General features: G+C 41.2%; 1 protein-coding gene across 8 annotated transcripts in view; it reads right to left on the bottom strand.

The window, feature by feature from the left end:
* The window catches only part of TBC1D5 (TBC1 domain family member 5), a 452,638-nt gene that overhangs the window by 217,402 nt on the left and 214,423 nt on the right, over positions 1 to 20,813 (bottom strand). For all 8 annotated transcript variants that reach the window (XM_054991058.1, XM_054991057.1, XM_054991065.1 and 5 more), the window contains one exon: positions 12,917 to 12,983. In XM_054991058.1, coding sequence (XP_054847033.1) covers positions 12,917 to 12,983 — 67 coding nt within the window. The remainder of the gene's footprint in view (positions 1 to 12,916; positions 12,984 to 20,813) is intronic.

Below are 20,813 nucleotides of genomic sequence, written 5' to 3'. Positions count from 1 at the left end.
GGGGGCCATCATCCACCCCCTCCCCACAACAGATTTCCCAAGTCCATCCCTGCTTCTGCAAACAGTGAAAAAGAGAGTGGTCTATCCTCCTGGAGGAGAAGCACCAGAGATCCCAAGATGTTGTTCTACATCCCCCACCTCCTGGCAGCAACTTCCCCCTTCCCCTGCATGCAGCGATCATCTGCCTGGCTTATCAGATGCCAGAAACTCAGTCTATCAGAGAATGAGAGTTTGCAGTGGAGCCCCCCCCCCACCAGATATTCATGGGCCACACTTCAATTCCCACTCCACTGCCTGAAGTTATATTGAGGGGAGAAGGGGGCAGGGAAACTGGACACTTGTTCCTCCTGGCAGCAGAGCCCACCCCATCCACCCCAGCCCTGAGCCAGGAAACATTTGTGGGGATGAGCGAGAAAACATCTCAACAGGGAGTTTGGGCGGTGCGGCTACTGTCAATGTCAGGCAAGCAAGCAAGCAGACAGCAGTTTGTTGTTTTTCAACACATTTCATTAAACTGGAAGAGGTGCAGAGATTCTCTAGATGTGTTTCCTGCCAATGTCCTTCGTCTGGAAAGGGAGCAAAGGCAGTTTGCGCCACAGTCAGAGCCGCAAAATCCACCCCTCATCCTGCACTCGCAGGGGTGAGGCTGGGATGCGGGCTGCCTTGGAAAACTGCTCCCTAGGCTGGACCTGAATGGCAGTCGCAGAGGATTAACGGGGACTGAAACAGGCATGCTCTGGGGTATCCCAGACGAGTTGTGACCAGCCTGCAAGGGAAACAGACACATGAGTTGCAAGTGACCCAGCCTGGTCCATGGCCAAGGCCAAGCCTAATCTGCAACGTCTGGGAAGATGTCCATGGTTGGGAGCAGCAGCAGCAATTCCGCAGGTGCAGCTCACGATCAGATGATGCATGACCCTCTGGTGAGAAAGCACTCTGCCTTGGGATAATCTTATCTTGTGAGGGAAAAAGTCAAGGGGCTGAGCACCCTCCAGCAACAGGGAGTTATGAAACCCAGGCAACCCAACCCACAGTTGCACTTCCTCCTCTGCTGGGAGGGACCCCGGTTGAGGGAATCTGAACAGAGACCCCCAAATGGCTGTGTCAAGAGCAGTTTTCTGGGCAACTGCCTCTGTGAACGGCAGGGGCTACCACCGCCACCCCCTCCCCGGCCAAACCTCACCTGCGGATGCTGGTGGTCTGGAGAGTTCAGGTGAGGGGGGCAGCTGGCACAAATCAGTGAGCTGGGTTAGCTGCCACCCCAGCTCCTTCTTATCTGTCAGTGCTCCCTCACTTCTTCCCACGCTGGGACTCCAGAGTCAGATAACCTGCAAGGGGACTTGGGTGGTTATTGTTAGTTAGTCAGACATTCTGGACCTTGCTCCTCTTCCCATGAATGAGTGCTCCCAATTTTCTGCTAAGTTCCCCCAGTGCACTCCTGGCCAGCTACCATGAACGCCTACTTTTCTGCTTCGCGTACGAAGTCCCCCACAGCAAGGGGGCTGACAGGCAGAGCATCTGGCTGCTTGCCCATTTACCTGAGCATGGGCGGCACAGCTGGGTTTTTTTTAGGGTGTCTGGGCAGGTGATTGGGAGCAGGGAGGGGAGCTCTCCCACCTTGCAAGTGCACACGGATTGGTCCCCACGGTAGTCACCATCCTATGTCCTGTTTGGGCCACATGGGCGGGACTGATCGCTGGGAGAGGGGCTCAAGTTTTCCCATTCAATGAGTGCCTATGGGCTACACCTCCTTTTCGTGCCGTGACTTGCCGCCACTGCAGGGGGCATTTCTGGGTCTGGGGCAGCTTAGGAAGCTGACTAACTTACAGCCAGCCCAATGCCCCACCCCCTCCAGTGCCCGTGCAGGACCTTGCGCCTCACTTATGCATCTGCCTGGCTGCCAAGTGTCCCTGCCGGTGGTGGCCCGGGCGCGGTAATGCACCTTGGGCAAGTGCCAGTGGAGAGGGGGTTATGTCCACGTATGAGCCATTTATGCCCGTGCAAGCCTTAGTTCTCTCCCTGTGCACTTTCCAGCCTCCCCTTACGACTGGGCTCCCAAGAATCAATTTGGAATTCAGGGAATTCCAATTTTTTTCTCAGATTTGGTTAAAAAAATTAGATTTATTGAATTTTTTTTGTTGCACACCTGTAATTCTAATAAATAAAAATCTCCTCATAGATGTACTTGATTAGAGATCAGATACTGAAGAGCAGACAGGAACAACTCACATTTGTGCAGAGCAATGTCTATGGACTAACATCTAAAGATGACCCCTCTTTTTCTAGTCTGTTATGGTAGAGTCAGTCTGGTCCACGTTTTGAGGGTGTACCAAGACTGCACATTCCTGGCAAGATGTTATAGCTGTGATTATTCTTACATTATCTATCAAATTATGCCTCATAGCGAATAATCTAATCCTAGCCTATATACTATTTCTGTGGGCACTTCCTAAACATTATGTGTTATCGATTTAAAGGACAACTTTGGTTGCCAAGTAAACTATCTGATGACACTGGAAATCTCATATGCCTCCCCCTGTGGATGTTTGGGGAAATTATACGTTAGCTCATTATATAAGAGAAAGAATCAAACACAACAGTCTAGAAGCTTCTGAGATCTTCAGTTCCATCTGGTAAGATTTCTTGTATCTCTTTGAGCAGTAATGCCTCACTTTCTCCATTCCTTTAGCTAGCTCTCACCTCGCCCCTATTCTCACATCTTTCTTACCCCCCTTTGTAAAAAAAATCTCTATTCTAAGCTGCCTCTCTGTGTGCAGCTCTTTCTTTCTTCTCTTGTTGGTGGGCTATGTTGGGGAAAAGCAGGGGCAGTGTGGGTAATAGGTTTACATGAAGTTTGTTATTATTAGTATTATATGTGGAAAAACAATATAAAACACTCTTAATGGAAAAAGATCTGCTCGGATTTTCCTCCAGGAGCTCAGGGTGAGGGAGGGCTTGTCAGAGCAGCAGTAGGGCCAGAAGGATGAGAGGGAGTCAGTGAGGAGAGCCCAAAGAGTGCCTTCTGCCACTGCTAGTCGCCTGTCAGCTTCAGGCTTCCCTCGCTGACTCCCTTCACTGACATGCCCCTGCCCCCGAGTTCCTGGAGGAAAACTTGACCGGATCCGCTCTGCTCAGGTTTTCCTCTAGAAGCTTGGGGGCACAGGAGGGCATGTTAGAGCAGCAGCAGGGCCAGAAGGACGAGAAGGAAAGAGTGAGGGGAGCCCAAAGCTGGCAGGCGGCTAGCAGTGGCAGAAGGCTCTCTTTGGGTTCTCTTTGTGGACTGTTTCCGGCCCTGCTGCCGTCCTTCTGGCCCTGCTGCTGGCCCAAGAGCACTTCCAGATAAACTTGCGCAAACCCGCTTCTTATGTAGCTTGGCTCAAAAACCTGCATGTCTACTTTGACCCTCTGTCTGAAAAGGTTAAAAAAAATACATTTGCAAATGGCAGCCAAACCAGTTGTGTCTGAAATGGTAAAACTGAAATGACAAAAAACCCACTTGCAATCAGCAACAAAAATGTTTTACAAAGGCTGTGGGGAAAGGACCAAGTACAAATCGGACTTCTATTTGTGAAAACAGGAACTTGTTTCTTATCTAGCTCTACAATGCACCACCTATATAGATAGTATGGGCACCATGCAAATCTATCAAGATCTGAAGAAAAATACTTTGAAAGAACAACCACTCAATTAAGTGAAACATGGAGTTCACCTTTATATTATTACAAATGACAGTTAATTTCAATTCAATAAAGATGTTTAACACTTTTAAATATGCTTTCAAAAACATATTTCTAAATATCATCTATCAATTATAATTCAAGTCTTAAATTTGTTCACAAAAATTAAATGCCTACAGCATTTAATTCACAGTCTTCATTCACAGTCCCTAACTTCATTCACAGTCCCAAAAAATCACAGTGAGGTCATAAGTCTATACTGAAGAAAAGAACAGTGAGACAAAAAGTTAAAATGCTCACCTTCACTTTTATTTCATAGGTCACAGTTATATCTTCTAATAAGATAATTAAAAACATGCAAGCAGCTGGTACTACGGCTAAACAGATTAATGTAATAGTCTGTAGTCATATGTGCTGGCAAGAGGTTCACCTCTTTGGCGAGGAGAAGGTCAGCTGCCCTTGGGAAGGAGAGGAAAAGGAGGACCGTATTTCGACTTTCGAGTGTATCTATATTGCAAATGTTAAGGAAAGAGTCCATGATTTGTTGGCCAAAAGCATCACTCTCTCCATTCTCAGCAACAAAATATATTTTATCAATGCACTTTTATTCTCCCAAATCGTCAACTACTTTGTATTCAAAGTAGATCCCGGTAATGCCATACAAACAGACCTAAAGACGAGTAAAAAAATAATATTGGTGGCAATGGTAAATTAAATAGGATATAAGATCACAAGCCAAGAATCTAGTCTCACAGCAACCTAGTGAGAATTTTAAAATATCAGCAAGAACACTTCTAAATGCCACATACATGTAACACAAGGCTGGCATTTGTGAAAGTTCATGAAAATGTATTACTTGTAGATCAGGAACATTAACAGGGCAACATACACCAAACCAAGAGACTTCACATAATGGAATGCAAATTATAAGAACTGGAGGAATTATAAACAAATAACAAGTCTGAGAGAGAGAGAGAGAGAGAGAGAGAGAGAGAGAGAGAGAGAGAGAGAGAGAGAGAGAGAGAGAGAGAGAGAAGAGATCTACTATTTAAATATGTTTTATCATATGTGGGGAGAACAAAGAAAAGAAGCCATCTCTAAAAGGGATAAGGCAGGAATGGGTCAAGAAATGGGGCAACGAGGAAACACCAGATGCCATATTGGTGACTGCTGACCTAGAGTCAGAATCAGGACAGACCAGCCAAAATATATGCTAGAGAATGAGAATATGAGTGTAGAAGGGGAATTGGTAATTGAGGTTGTCATAGAAGCAAGGTCCCTTTGAGTGGAAGGAATCAGCCAGAGAACCCCTTCCCTGGGTTGCTGACTGCCCTGCCCCGCTCCCTCCATCCTTAGCCACTGCAACCTACCTGAATTTGGATGGTTTGCTTTATGGAAGGAGGCAGGTTACTCTTCCCTTCACTCTCTGATTCCCTTGGCAGGGATCCTTTTATTACAAGGGGAAATGCCCTGGCTCAGACACAAAGCCTGAGGTGTATAATAAGCCACTAACAAAGTTTGAAAAACTTATTAACTGATTTCATTTATAATATTAAATGTCAAAAGTACAAAAGGGACAAGTACTCTAATAGAGTAAGATTACAAAGCAAAACTAACCAAAACAAGTTCCCGAATGCACCTAACTCTTCCTCATCTAAAACAAGCTGGCCTGGCTCATGCCTCTTGGCACAGGAGTACACCTCCCAGTGGTAGCAGCCACCATTCTTACCACTCTCAGGAAAATGTACACCGGGTCTGAGGGAAAGAGAGAAGGTTGCCAACTCCAGCTTGGGAAGCTCCTGGAGATCTGAGGGTGGAGCCTGAGGAGAGCTGGTGTTTGGGGAGGGAAGGGATCTCAATGGGGTATAATGCCATAGAGTCTACCCTCCAAAGCAGCTATGGCTGCTATAGCATAGCGGTGAAATGCTGGGCTGCAAATCAGCATTCTGCTTGTTTGTTCACTACTCTGAGTGGGGCACTAATCTGTCTAGAACAACAGTATATATGAGCTGTTACCATTATTTCTCCTGAAGAATTGAACTCTGTGGTCTGGAGATCAACTGAAATTCTAGGACATCTCCAGACCCCAACTGGAGGTTTGAAACCCTGGAGGGAAGGTTTTGTTTGTTTTTCTCAGATCCCTGCCCCTGATTCAGGAGTCAGGAGGACTGGTTGCCATTTCCCCCCAAAACTACTAGGGCCAGTCATGCATCTTGGCTCCCGTAAAGCTCTAGGCAGGAAGAAGAGGACTAATTCCCCCCCCACACACACACGGGGGAGAAATTCTCTGTTAAACTAATTTAAAAAAACACTCTGAGGCTTAGTTAAGCCATAGGAGCAGAAACAATAAAATGAGGAAATAACAATGAATACGTGGCTTCCAAGCCCACAGTTCATTACAAAGGTTTTGAGAGACGCATGACAGAATGCCTCTGCAGACACTGCAATAGAAACCTTTGCTTATGTTCTATCCTTAGGGACAGGAATGAGACCTGGTGGCCCTATCTTTTAAATGTCTCAATTTTATAAAACATTCATAATGGGATTAATACATATTCTATGGCTCCAATGGACACACAAAAGTTTGAATGTAGAATGCTGTGCCTGCAGATATTTCTCCATTTTCCGTAAGATAGTGATCACATTCTTCTGGAACTGGTTCATAGATGCATATACAAACATTTCCCCTCCATACCATCAGAGGAAAAGCACTTGCATATGCAGAGAGAAGCACTTGCATATGCAGATATTTAGATCATGCCCTATTCAAACAATGGCAAAGAAGCTTTTTTATCATAAATGTTGAGATATTAAAAACAAGAGCAGCTGTTGTATTACCAAATCAAACTGGTAACCTTGTGTACGATTCAATAGGCATATATTAAAATCGGTGAGATTTAAAGTTATGTAATTACAAAGGATTATAGCCATAGTTCCTTCCCACTTTTCCTTACAAATATATATTCTGATTGAAAATAGTCTCAATATATTTTCCAAGATATGTGATAACACTGTAATGGCTCATTGACCAAATACATTTTTTTAAAAAAAATATAATGCTTGTTGGTTGTTTTTCATAAGATTCTTATATACCTTTTGCAACGAAGCTTCTAATTCAGGGCAGAAAATTTACAGCTAGCCTCATTATATGTTTGGAGTTACTTGTTACTGAGATAAAATATTCATTTCACACCTTAAATGCTGTAATACTACTTAATAGCAGCATCAGGTCTGCCAACTATTAAAAGCTAGAGATCTCTCCATCCCTTAATATACTGTATGACCTAGCTACATCATTTTCACTTTCTCTCTAATTGTAACAATAAATTAATGTTGTGTCACTGCATTAAAGGCAACGTTTGATTTTTCAATAATGGCTTAGTGTTATTTTAGCATAGTTGTTCTCTACCACTTATTTTCAAAGCACAATTACTAATCAGTGATCTTGTAACTATGATACTCTCACAAGAACTCTTAGGGCTATAACACTTGACTTCATGACAATCATCCGAAAAGGTAATGTAAAATCTGTATTTTGTGACTCCTTTGACAGTAAAAGCCAGTTTGACATAATGCTATGTGATCTACTGTTATATGAAACTTGTGGCCATGTTTGAGAGTGATATCAAATTACTCAAGATTGGGAAAACTAAGGCAGATAGTGAAGAATTATAGGAGGCTTGCTCTAAATTGGGTGAGTGGCAAATGAAGTTCAGTGTAGGTGAATGAAAGGTGATGTGCACTGGAACAATAAATCCTAACTGTTAATATAGGCTGAAGGGGTTCGAACTGGCCAAGGCTGAAAGAGAATCTGGGGATTTTAGTGGATAGCTTGTCAATCCAGTGTGTAGTAGTGGTTAAAAAGGTGAACACCATGCTGAGGATTATTAAAGAAAGAGAATGAAAACAGAATGGCCAATACTGTAATTGTCGAGAAACTGGGCTATCCAAGTCAGTTTCTTGGCTTTTTAGCCCTTCGGTTCAGGATTCTAAGCCTCATTAGGCAACAGGGGTCTTCTCTAGAAAAGTACAGTCACTATGACTGCAGTTTTCAGAGAGATAAGTACAAGATTTAACTAAAGCATGTAGATGCAGAGACCATGGCCTTGAAGTTTTGCACTCACATTTCATCTCAGGGAGTTTTGCACTCACATTTCATCTCAGCAGTAGCACAAGGAACCCTGGGCGAGAGTAAGTTGCTCTGATTGTGAATGCATTCCAGCTGCAGAGGAATGTGATCACATGTCTTAGTAACATCCACTGATTGGTCAAGCAGGAACAAGCCATGTTGTGGGCAATATGGCATAATGAAGGGCCTTCATTCTAGTTTGTGCTCTGGTTGGGCGCTGTTGTGACTGCTGGTGGGATATATGCCACTATACACCTGTCTGTGCATGGGACCTGACTACCAGGATAGGTGTCAGTTCACAATTCTTGTCTCTGGACTTTGGAGTTCTCCTTGAACTTTTGTGCTTCTAGTCTGACAAAAAAAAATCTGTATCAGAAGACTAAAGCCTGTACAGGTTTTTAGGATAGTTATTTAGCTTTATTATTTTCTTTCCTGTCTTGCACACTTTCTATAATGGTAATCTTTTGCACATTCTTTAATAAACTTTATACTTCTTTTTTGCACAATTTTATTTAAAAAATAACATTTCATATTACATTGAAGAGAACAATACACTTAGGTATATTAACACAATTACTAATGTCAACATCTTAACTTCTCTCTAAACTATTAAGAAAGTTTTATATAAAGATTAAAATTGGAAAATTTTACCTCACTGCAAAATTGTAAGTTTTATCATAAAAAATGTATCCTAACTTTTTCTGTCTATACTACAACACTAACTAGAAATGTACTCTTCCAATACTTACCATAGGTTATTCTTGGTGCATTAACTACATGAAGTACTGTATTTCAATACTGATAAGGAATATTTGATACATTAGTCAATTTAAAATCTCCAAAGTAAAGGATATATCAATGGCAAAACCTTTTTTAAAAAATTAATAAATTTTATTAATTATACTTCTGTGATGTTATTTCGGTTTTGTGGCTTCAATCTATATCCTGTATCTTGCCCTATTTGGCTACAGCTATCAAGTAATTCTTTGTGGACCTCAACATTGTAGGGCTGACCTTAATTAAGACCCAGTGGAGTTGGAGACAGTACAATCCTAAGCAGAGTTACTCCTTTGAAATCAATGGGCTTAGACTGAAGTAACTCTGTTTAGGATTGCACTATTAGTCTCTCAGCTGAGGGTTTGTTTAGAAGGACTGGTGGTGGCTCCTGTTACTCTGGGAGGTGAGGATTCACGTCCCCCACCCCCCGGTATTGAGTTTTTTGTTCTTGAACTCCCCTCCACGGCCTTCTTGTGGGACAAGGGGCCACAACAGTAATTCTAAGGTGTGTTCCCATTTTGATACCTTATATAGTTCTAGTCATCATATCTCTAAAAAAAAGCAGAATTGGAAAAAGTGCAAAAGAGGGCAATCAAGATGTTTAAGGGGTTGGAGCTCTTCTCAAATTTCTGGGATTTTCAGTTTAAAAAAATGACTACTGGGGGGGCATGATAAAAGTTTATAAATTATACATGGGCTGGAGAAAAGGGGTAGAGAAAACTTTTCTCCCTGTCCCATTAAAATAACGGGGGCAACCAATGGTTGATGGGCAACAGAATCAGCATGGACAAAAGGAACTACTTCACTCAACCATTATACGTGCAATTCACTGACAGTAGATATAGTGATAAGCACAGATGACATTAAAAGAGAATTAAGATAGGATTCAGTTTCGTTTTCCTGGCCATGTTGGACGCTCCTCTCCGCAGGTCCGGGAGGAAATGTCCGAGCAGCCTGACCGGGCGGTTGACTCGCGAGGGTTAACCCCCAGGACTCCCAGTGAGGGAGGCAGGGTCCGGAGCACGGCGGGAAGAACCCCCTGAAAGCAATGCAGGGGGTAAATTGCCCGTTTGCTCCAACGGAGGCCGGCAGACTTGCGCAGCACATTGCGTGCAGCCGGGCCATGGAGAACGGCAATAAGCAGATTTAAGGTGAAAACCTGTAAGTAAGCGAATCCCTTCTGATTTCTAAGTGTATGCGAAGGATTGGTGGGAGTTGAAGCTAAGAAGGTGCGGATTTCTTCCCCTTCACGGAGTTTCGGAACTTAGCTGGCGCCCCCCCCCCCCAAGATGGCGACAAAAAAGCAGAGCCCTGCAATGAGTAAATCGGTGATGGCGATGTTACAGGGGAAGGGGGAGACTTTGGAAGAGATGGTGAGACGAGCAGTCTTTGAAGTTATGCAGCCCTTTGTAGCGAAGCTAAATGAAATGGGGCAAAAGGTTGATTCAGTGGAAAGCGAAGTGAAAACCATTAAAGAAACAGCGTCTGGAGCAGAGCAGTCTGCACGTGAAAACGTAGTACTCATGAAAGCAACAAGTAAAGAAGTGAAGCTCTTGGAGAATCAAATAATAGGATTGCAAGTGGACCGTGCCAAAACGGTACTGCGTCTTCAGAATGTAAAAGAGGAGCAAAGTGAAAATTTAAAAGATTTGGTGTCGGGACTTTTGGCGCCATTCGCAAAGGCAACTAAAGAAGAGTTAAAAAGCGATGTTTTGGAAGTCCGTCGGACATCTTCAAAGTATGCAACGAAGCATCAGCTGCCTCGCGAGATTATTATTGATTTTTCATCTAAGAAGACTCGGGACACCATCTTATATAATTCGTACAATGTGGACTTGGACTATTTGGGCAACAAGGTTAAAATATTGAAGGATGTTCCATTTTTGGCTCGTAAAAGAAGATTTAAGTATAAAAGACTTGCGGCTTTCCTGAGGAAATGTGATGTAAAATACAAATGGTTGTTTCCGGAAGGCATTTGGTTCAGATATAAGGATCAAACCTACAAGATTACATTGGAAGTACAGCTGACAGACTTTTTGTTCAACCATCAGGAGTTTCAGCAAGAAGAAAGTTCAAAGTCTGAAGGGGAAACTGGGGGGGGGGGGGAGGAGAGAACGAGCGCAGCTGCTGCAGCTGCGCAGAGACAACTGAGACCGAGATGCGGGGGGGGGGGGGGGAAGAAGAGCTGATCCTGAATATAGTCTGTATTGTATAAGATCTACCAATCTGATAGCATATTAGAAAGTTAACTTTTAAGAAAAATTGCAGCATGAAGGGAATACAAGACATGTAGAGTAGTGGGCGTTTTTTGTTTATATGTTGTTCTTCCCTCTTTATATATATATAAAGAGAATTAAGATAGAGTCATGGAGGATAAACCCATTCAGTAATTAGGCATGGTGTCTAAACTGAACCCACATATTCAGAGGCAGAAAACCTCTAAAACATATTCAGAGGCAGTAAACCTCACGAGCCCTGTGGCGCAGACTGGTAAAGCTGCACTGCTGTAGCCCAAGTTCTGTTCAATCCTGGTGGAAGTTGGGTTCAGGTAGCCAGCTCAGGGTTGACTCAGCCTTCCATCCTTCCAAGGTCAGTAAAATGTAGTTTCCTGGGGGTAAAGTGTAGATAACTGGGGAAGGCAATGGCAAACCATCCCGTAACAAAAAGTCTTCCAAGAAAATGTCATAATACGTTTATTACTGTGACACTGAGAGATCTCTGTCTTTTGGTGCTACACCTCTGAAGATGCCAGTCACAGCTGCTGGAGAAATGTCAGGAACTACAATGCCAAGACCACGGCTATACAGCCCAGAAAATCCACAACAACCATCGTTCTCCGGCTGTGAAAGCCTTCGACAATATATTGTCATAATATGATGTCCCCCCATGGGTCAGTAATGACTCGGGTTTTGCACAGGGGACTACTTTTACCTTTTTTTAAACCTCTGAAAACCAGCACTAAAAAGCAGCATCTATGCACCATTTATTGGGTCCCCAGGTCAAGTGGTTGGCCTCAGAGTGAAACAGGGTTCTGACAGACTAGTGGTTTGATCCATAAAAACTCTTCTTATATTTTTATCACAAGGGATGCTTTACCCCTTTTATTATTCTGTAACAACTGCAATGGTGCAGGAAGATCATAATGCAAGACTGGGTTTAGACCAGCTAAGTGCCCTAAAGCTTCAATTTAAAAATAACCTTCTTTAGTTGTCCACGTCCTTCTCATATTCCTTACCTCTAATCCATACATCATTCATACATCTACACACATGATTTTCTCTCTTTGCACCCTCCCTTCTGCAATATGGTTTCCAATTATTTACTCTTAAAGAGGACACTTTATACATAATATGACATGGAAGAAGATGATCTTGTCCTCTATAACAACCTGCCCATCCACCTGTCACATAGAAACTAAACACTTATAATTGACTGTAGCCAAGTAGTTAATAGTTCTCTCACTATTTCCACTGGTCCACTAAAATGGAAGTGCTGATAATATTGTACAATATGGCAGCTGCAAGGATGGGAGCAGCAGAAAAAGTACAAGCAAGTGAAATGGACCATTATAATAAGAGTGACAGTGAGAGATGTGATTGTAAAGTTGAAAGGGGTGATCAACAGTACTACCTCCTCACAGGACCTTTCTACAGACAATGCCCATCACACACTTAGATAGTTTTGGCAAACTACACAGTAAAAACTGCAAGTAGCAATAACGGCATTTTCAATGATCATATTCTCTAGCCCTTGCTTGTCCCATCCCCAGACTTCAGACTCTTCCATCCATCTCTCTCAACATTTTTTGTTTAGAGAGAATGTACAGCTAAGAAAGTCTCAAAAATGTACTCAAGCAATATTCAAAAACCTCTATTCAGTTCTCCATTTCTTGACCTGATTTAACTATTCAAACTTCAGTGGAATACTGTTCACTGTTTGCCTGATTTAAACATATACAAAGAACTTACTCTCATTATGCTATGAAAACAAGGCTTCCAATACCTGATTGCCTGATTTAAACATATACAATCAGGTATTGGAAGCCTTGGTTTCACAGCATAATGAGTGTGAGTTCTTGCCATTAAGGCCTCTCATTCAGGCAACACACTTCCTTTATAACAGGTCACTACAACTTTGCAACAAACTGGGGTTTATTCAAGCTCTGGTTCTGTGAATTAAGCTGTTGTAAGAGCACTTTTCGTTCGCTTCTCTCAAAAATTTCATCAAACAACAAATACAAAATTAAACCATGGAGTACAAATCTTAAAGCACATCCTGCTCTAACTAAAATGTAAGAAAAGCTATCCAGCCACAACACCCAAGAAACACTCACCTATAGGAAAGAAAACTTCCATCAGAATCTGAACTGTGGTGAATACTTCCATTTTCATTTGATGCATCTAGGAAGACAAACAAAACCACGTTAGTTGGGGATTAGTAAGAAAACAGGATGTAAAATGTTAGATTTTACACTATGCCATGGCAGGGCTTACATAAACAACTTGATCCAGTGAATACAATCTGAGTGTGGAAGCATATTTCACTACAAAGTTCAGCTTGATCTGTGTGGAAAAAAAACCTCCTGAAGGGTAAAAGACTGTGTCCATCAGTCTAGAAACATGTGTAACCATTTAGTTCAACTGTCATGGTTTGTATGTATTACAAAGTTTGGGCACCAAACACTGTAAAACTGTACACAGAAAAGTAACCTTCTATTATTCTTTTAGTTATCTGGATTGGGTCCAAATGGATTTATTCTGAATCTTGTTTGACTTTCTTGGTTATAATATCTTATTTGGCATGTTCACACATTTTAGTAAGGCAATGATTCATACGTGTGCTAAAATTGCCCAACTAAATTTAATGATAAACAAAGCTGATGTCAGTAGCAGAATTCTAAATCTGAACTATGGAAAGTTGTTAGTTTATTCCCCAATGATGCTTCTATGAGTAAGTTTATTTATGAAGATCCATCATTTGAAGAATGTGAATGTAGAATTATGGTAATTAGCATGTATGACCAAGCCAAGGACAAGACACACATTCAGAACTTTTATTTCACTGCCTGTCTTCTAAAGAACAACGCTTTTACATAGAGTCAGTTCATACACTTGGTTTTATGTCACCAAGATCTGTATGCATGAGCTGGCCAAAAATCTCTTAGATCATAAAGGCAAGGCTTTTATTGGGTATTTATTTAGCGCTACTCAAGCAAAAACCCCAATGTTGAAGTATCAGATGCCCATAATTGCTTTCCTTTCACCTCTGTACTGTAAAGAACACAATATTGAACTTCACCTCCACCTAATAAAAAAGCAAATTATAATTTTGTGCCAAGAATACAATGGGCAGTACCCATATACATTAACAGTGAGATCTGGCTCAGAAATGGAATTTGGTAGCATATAATCCTTTATTAAATACTTGTGCCAGTCCTATTACATACAAAGGATATATGGTATTGTCCCATTTAGTGATTAGATTGGTGACACTTATATAGGGGAACCAAAGTTCTAGTTTTCCAACTCAGAAACAACGTAAATTTGAGTAGGAAATTGTTACTCTGTAAATAACACAATAGAGTCTTCTTTCCCCAAGCAATCCTAGCCCTCTGAAACAGGGCTGCATAAATGTACTGTATATAAAGACTATGGATATATTCACTTTGCAGTGGCAGTTGCTTGGAGGTTCTACAATCACAGAAATTACCATGGAGTAGAAGTAGTGCACACAATACATTTCTCCACACTATCCTTTGCTTATAGAGGGGATCATGTGGGGAAAGAAACAGTATTCATTTATTCTAGCTAAGTTTAGGTACAACATAAATATATAATGTAGAAATAGATGTGTTCTTTGTACCCTATACAGTGGGTGGTGGTGAATTGTTCAGACTGAAAAAGATAATTTGCATTGAATAAACATCTTCTATTTAATACTTCTACCTTTCACAAACCAAAAATAAAAAGACATATTACTGCTAAGAAACTAGAACTGTATTAGATTATATCTGCATGGCTGATGTTTGGTTATAATCATATATGAAGATATAGTATTTGAAAAGAGTATAATTTGTGATCTCAGAAAAGGATATACAGAAGAATTTGCTGACATTATGAAGTTACAAATTGTGATAGCATGTTTTTAAAATACCACATATTTCTATTTTCGCATATCTGAAGCTTAATAATTTAATGATTTATTCAGTTTTAATTTATACCTTCAAAACACTCTGAGGTGCCACTGGAGATCATAACAGTGGTCCTGGTTAAGTCAAATAATAATTAGAGCTTTCACTTTAAAGATGAGATTATTTTTAATTATTGAGTGAAGTACTTGAGGTACCATACTTATATAATTACACTACTCATTAAATGGTTATTGAAAGCTGAAATGTAATTTTAATGACAGCTACCTATTTTTCTTTGCACACTTTGTAGATGACAGATCAGTCAAGAATACTGGTTTGCTCAAAATTTCCTGCAGCTGCACTGGAGCTTTCAGGTGTAGAACAATTAGGCTGTGCTTATTTTAAAACTTTTAAAAATGCTTCCTCAATTAAGCGGTATTTTTATATAAAGTACAGGAATAAAGATTAAAATAAATTGGCATCCAAGATGGTGCAGCAAATTCTGTTCAGTGGGTACTTTTCTTCTCTTTAGTGACACAGTAGTCCAATTGGTTACTAAAACATCGTGTTCTTGAATGTTTGCTCTTGAAACAAACTTGAGGGGAACAAGGCTGGGTATAAATTTAATTAGCTACCCAGAACAATAAATTCATTAGTTCATGAATTATAATTAACTACCAAGAAAAATGAATTTATTAGAAAAATGAACTATTATTTTAACTCAGAAACCAGCAATAATTAGAGGAACAGAGATAGATTTTAGTCAAAATATTTTTTTCTGCACAGTTATTGAAATTATACATTGATTCCACATTTTAAAAACATACAGTAATGCTGCACAAATTGCAATATGTCAAATTTAACTCTTTATATTATTGTAATATCAAAACTATACTTCTCAGCCAAAGGGGAAATTATTGTTGACCAAGTTTTCAATGTAAAAAAAAGCTTATGGAAAACCCATAATTTCTCATTTTACTGAATGCTCTTCCAAATTTGACATTTCTCCATTGTTTCAAAGGCAAGAATATAATACAAATCAAGCTTTTCTTTCTCCCTGTGAAAGCAAGAGAAGTAAATTTATTTCATTAACAATATTTTTTAAAAATCTGAGTTTGCTGTGTGGGGAAAAGGCATTAAAGTTTAGAGGGAGCAACTGCTTTGTTCCGCCAATCCCCTAGTTGAAATTAATTATAGCAAATGTTTATGAAAACATCTGTTCCATACAGTTATAAATTCTTAATTTTAGCATGGATGATTTCAAGTTCCTTCTATTTTGATGCACTACAGTCTTGATGGTTGCCAGGCTTACAGACAATTTACAATTCAACACACTACAGATGAAATCTACAATGTTTTGGGTACCTCTGTAAAATGAATCCCCTACAAAACAGATTCAATCTCTTTAAAAAAAGAAAACTAAAACAAACCAGAAGATCTTAATTTGATGTAAGTACTAATATAGCAGTGTGACGTCAAGTTGAAAAATACAAGAATTAAAACAATCTTTAACTACTCAAAAGCAATTTAAGTTTTAATAAATTGTGCAAAATACAAAATGCATATTCAAAGGATCAGCATTTAACATACTTTGATAAATTGATAGCTATACAGTAGTTAAAAAGATATATACACTTGATGTTGCCTAATTGTTACAACAGAGGGTGCTAGAGAGTTTAAGATCAATATGAGCCTGAGCTATAAGCACTCTTTTTGGACTTTTTACATAACACCCTTGCAACTACAGTGTTAAATTCAATTTACACCAACTAAGCTTTTAAAATGATTAAATGGAGCAAGCTTGAAGCACTGTACAGAAACTGAATATAATGCCTTCAGCTAAAGAATTAAGTGCACTGCACTTCTGATATTTATAAAATAATTATTAGGCTACGAAAATTGAAGTACATTACACTCGAAGGGAGTTACTGAAGTTTCCCAAAGTTAAAGAAAGGAAAATATATTCAATATTTTTATGTTAAAAAAATTCTGTTATGTGATCACATAATAGAAGAATCTTGTAACAATCTTGCAAGTAAAGGTTTTGCTGCTGCTTAAATCCTTTCATATTGTTCACTAATAAGAAAATAATATAACATTTAATAATTGGGACCCTTTCGGTCATCAGCTTATGAGACAATGCAAAGGTTGACATTTTTAATGAAATAAACATACATGGTAATCAAAGGCTAAGTATTAGGATTTAAGGCAATTTTTCAATATGCCATCTCAGCAATACATCTTAATATTAAATATAATTAGTCTTAGGGGAAGAAAGCACTGAAATTAAATATTGTAACGTGCCAAGGCCACAATCAAGGGAATTCTATGTAGTGGATGCAGCAAATTTTGGAAAAAAAGCAGGGGGGGGGGGTCGGATGCTAATTTCTCCATTTCAGATTTCCTGGGCTTGTTATGAGCTATATCTGTAGACTCTCACAAGTTTGGGCCTGGCTAATAATGGGAATAATTCTAGTCTCCCTGCTACTGTAGTTGCCTTTCTCTTTCCCACACAAACATTTAGCCAGGGTGGAATGGACAGGGCTGCTGCTTCTATTACATCCAAGAAAGTTGCCACCACAATCCCTTGTGCATTAGGACTTCAAGGAAATGTTGTTTTTTCCAGTCTGTACTACGATGTTCTGAGAAACTATGTTCCCCAGGATCCTGGTACCCAGAATATTACTGTGGTACCATTTTTGAACCAAATAGAGATTTTTGTCCTCAACACATGCCCTGTTTATCATGATGCACCCCATTATTACATTTATTGCCAGATACATTTTGGGGGAAGGAAAGGTAGCAGCAGGATAAAGTGTGTGTGTACATACCGGGGAAGCTCGTGTTCTTCTGTACTCCAATGAAGTACAGACGCTGAACTCAGCAAAGACAGAGATCCTGTACTTGGGCCATGGGCTGCTAGATTTGGGAATCCAGCTCTCGGCCTTTGATGGAGCACCATTATGCCCGTTCCACCAGTCAGGAGTCTCAGAGTGACGTTGGACTCTTCCTTATCAATGGAGGGCCATGTTGCGGCAGTTTCCTGGTATACATTCTTTCTGCTTCAGCAGGCCAGGCAGCTTGCACCCTATCTGTCATGACCTATCTACAGTGATCCATGCAATGGTCACTTCCAGATTAGATTACTGTTAACTTGCTCTACGCAGGGCTTCCCTTGAGTATGACCCGGAAATTACAGTGGGTCCAGAATGCTTCTGCGCGTGCCCTGATGGATATGCCACGCAGGGCATATGTTACACCGATCTTGCAGCAGCTGCACTGGCTGCCCATGGAGTTCCAGATCAGGTTTTGGTTTTAATCTTTAAAGCCCTAAACGGACTGGGACCAGCATACCTGAGGGACCGCCTCTCCCTGTATGTTCCCCGGAGAGCACGTAGATCGGCAAGTAAACATCTACTGGTGGTCCCTGGCCCCAGGAAGCTTAGCTGGCCTCAACCAGGGCCAGGGCCCTGGCCTCAACCTGGTGGAACTCTCTGTAGGAGGACACCCAGGCCTGCCAAGACCTTATATCTTTTTGGTGGGCCTGTAAGACAGAGATGTTCTGCCAGGCATATGGTTGACGCCAGTCTTGGGTTCTCTAGAAATGCCTCCCTACAGGTCTTGGGCCAGGAGTGGTGGTATATAACCATCTGCCCCCCTTGCATGCAAAGTCACAGTGATGACATCAGTTTGTACCCCTCTTTCTCCTTGCTTATACTATGGTTGGGAAAAAGTGGAGGGGGACACCATCTTGCGATTCTGAATGTATATGTATTGATGACTCTGGTTTTTAATGTATTTAAATGCTTAATTCTTGTACTATTTATATTGCTGTAACCCGCCCTGAGCCTGCTTGTAGGGAAGGCGGGCTAGAAATTGGATTAAATAAATAAATGTCAATGAATTGAATGGAGAGGCAAAAAACCCTAGAAATCCCATGGCCCCCATTAGGAAATGATACTTCTGTATGCAGGAATATCAATTCCAATTGATGTATCTTTATCTACTAAGAACTTCATTCTGCTAATTACCCTTTTCTATTTTAAAGGTAGTAAGCTGTCATCCCCCCGAGGGTTGTTTCCATGAAGTTTTCTCAAAAATGGAAACATGAAAAGACTCAAGGATTTTTTGTATAGTTTTCAAGTGAAAACTAAGGAAAAGTGAATAGATTCCAAGGTCAGTTGCAGTGTTTTCTACCATGAGATGAAAAGAGGGCTCAGCCAAGAGGAGCAAAGATTTGATAGGTTTCAACCAATAAAGAAATTATTTCTCATTTTGAAGAGTTTTCAGTGGGTATACAGTAGTAGGTTCATATATTGTGTGTTTTCCAGAATGGCTTCTAGTCTGTGGCTTGGTTTGGGAAGATGTGAAGTCCAAAGTCATAGTAGATTGTTCCTATGATGGGAGAAGTGATGCACGTCAATGTCCAGATGAAAAGCCTCTTCCTACAATATATGGGACTAGAGCATCCAAAGGTAAATGGCAGAAAACACAGCCCAAAAAACTTTACAACACATTTTAAAAATGGACCCATCAGTATTTGAACTGCAGTCTGCTTTCCACAATGGAAGACAGGAGAAAACTTGGATTCAAGTTCTATCATCAAAAATAGAAAGCATAAATTTGCAAATTGCTAAAGAAAGGAAGTAATCCAAGAACATGTATTGTCGAAGGCTTTCACGGCCGGAGAACGATGGTTGTTGTGGGTTTTCTGGGCTGTATTGCCGTGGTCTTGGCATTGTAGTTCCTGATGTTTCGCCAGCAGCTGTGGCTGGCATCTTCAAGAAGATGCCAGCCACAGCTGCTGGCGAAACGTCAGGAACTACAATGCCAAGACCACAGCAATACAGCCCGGAAAACCCACAACAACCATAATCCAAGAACAGTTAAGTGATTAGATTAATAAGGTTAAGTGATTAGAGATTAATAAGATTTCTTATTACAGGACCAGTGAAATAAAAATTTAATATAAAAAAACTGTTATGAACATCACATCAAAAATTTGGTCAGATCTAAAATGAAATCACCTTGTACACACATGCAAAGTTCAACTGCTGAACAAGTTTGGACTCCTTTTCAAGGGCTTTGTATTACATGCCCAGTGAAGCATTTCATTACATCAAAACACTATCAAAAGGTCACACTTTTCTTTATAATAAATTTGCTTCCCATTGGTGACGCCTAAAGAAAAAGGCACCTATCTTTAAGGGTATAAGAGTTTCTAATATAAAACCTCAAGAATGCGGCTCTCCCAGCAGCAGCAGAATGCAGCTTAAGCTGGGAGCCGTCCTTTGCGGCCCCGCCCTGGAGGAAAGGAGACAGGCTCCCTTCCCAGGCATCCTGGGCTTAGCCGGGGGGCGGAGCCAAGAGCCTGATTCAGGCGGCTCCTCTCTTCCCAGCTGCAGTCTCTTTGAGTGCTCGGTGAAACAAGAGCTCTTTGCTCTGCCTTCCTTTGAGTGGTGAAGCTGAAGGGAGGAATGTGTGCTGAACAAACATTGATGGAGGCAATGGAGGCAGTTGGAAGGCAGCGACAGCAGTCAGCTCTTGGAGACTGTCGGAGGCGGCTGGCGGCTGCAGCGCATAATACAGGCCAGGGTTTCAGGGCCTGTTGGGGCTAGAGTAATTGAGCAGTTTAATTGAGCAGGCTGGTGGGGCACTGGGATGGCAGGCAGCTAGGCTGTATTGGAGGGACTTTGGCCCAACTTGGGTGGGGTCTCTCCCCTTAATAGTTGTCTTGGAGAAAGTGGGTGGTGAGAGCCCTCTCCCCCCCCCCCCACTCACACATAAACCTCTCTTCCTGCCATAAGCCTGTTTGTTTCCATTTAGCCTCCCACCACCACCGGCAAGGAGTAAAATAAAGTAACTTAAAAAACAGAGCCGGTGTTCTTCACTTTGGCTTACTGGTAAAACAGCACCTAAGCCTATATTTTTGTGGGCCATAAAAGAGGGCCTGTCTCTGCCTGACAGTTATTCTGTTGGCAGGCAGATTTGCTCAGGGCTGTGCTTAGCGCCATCTTTTGGTGGAGAATTACTGGTGGCCTGTTTCTGCCTGACAGCCATTCTGTTGGCAGGCAGATTTGCTCAGGGCTGTGCTCGGCGC

Source organism: Eublepharis macularius, chromosome 11, assembly GCF_028583425.1.
Source record: "Eublepharis macularius isolate TG4126 chromosome 11, MPM_Emac_v1.0, whole genome shotgun sequence".
Taxonomy (NCBI): Eukaryota; Metazoa; Chordata; class Lepidosauria; order Squamata; family Eublepharidae; genus Eublepharis; species Eublepharis macularius.
Note: the sequence above shows the minus strand (reverse complement) of the source record. Positions and strands in the feature narration are given on the sequence as shown.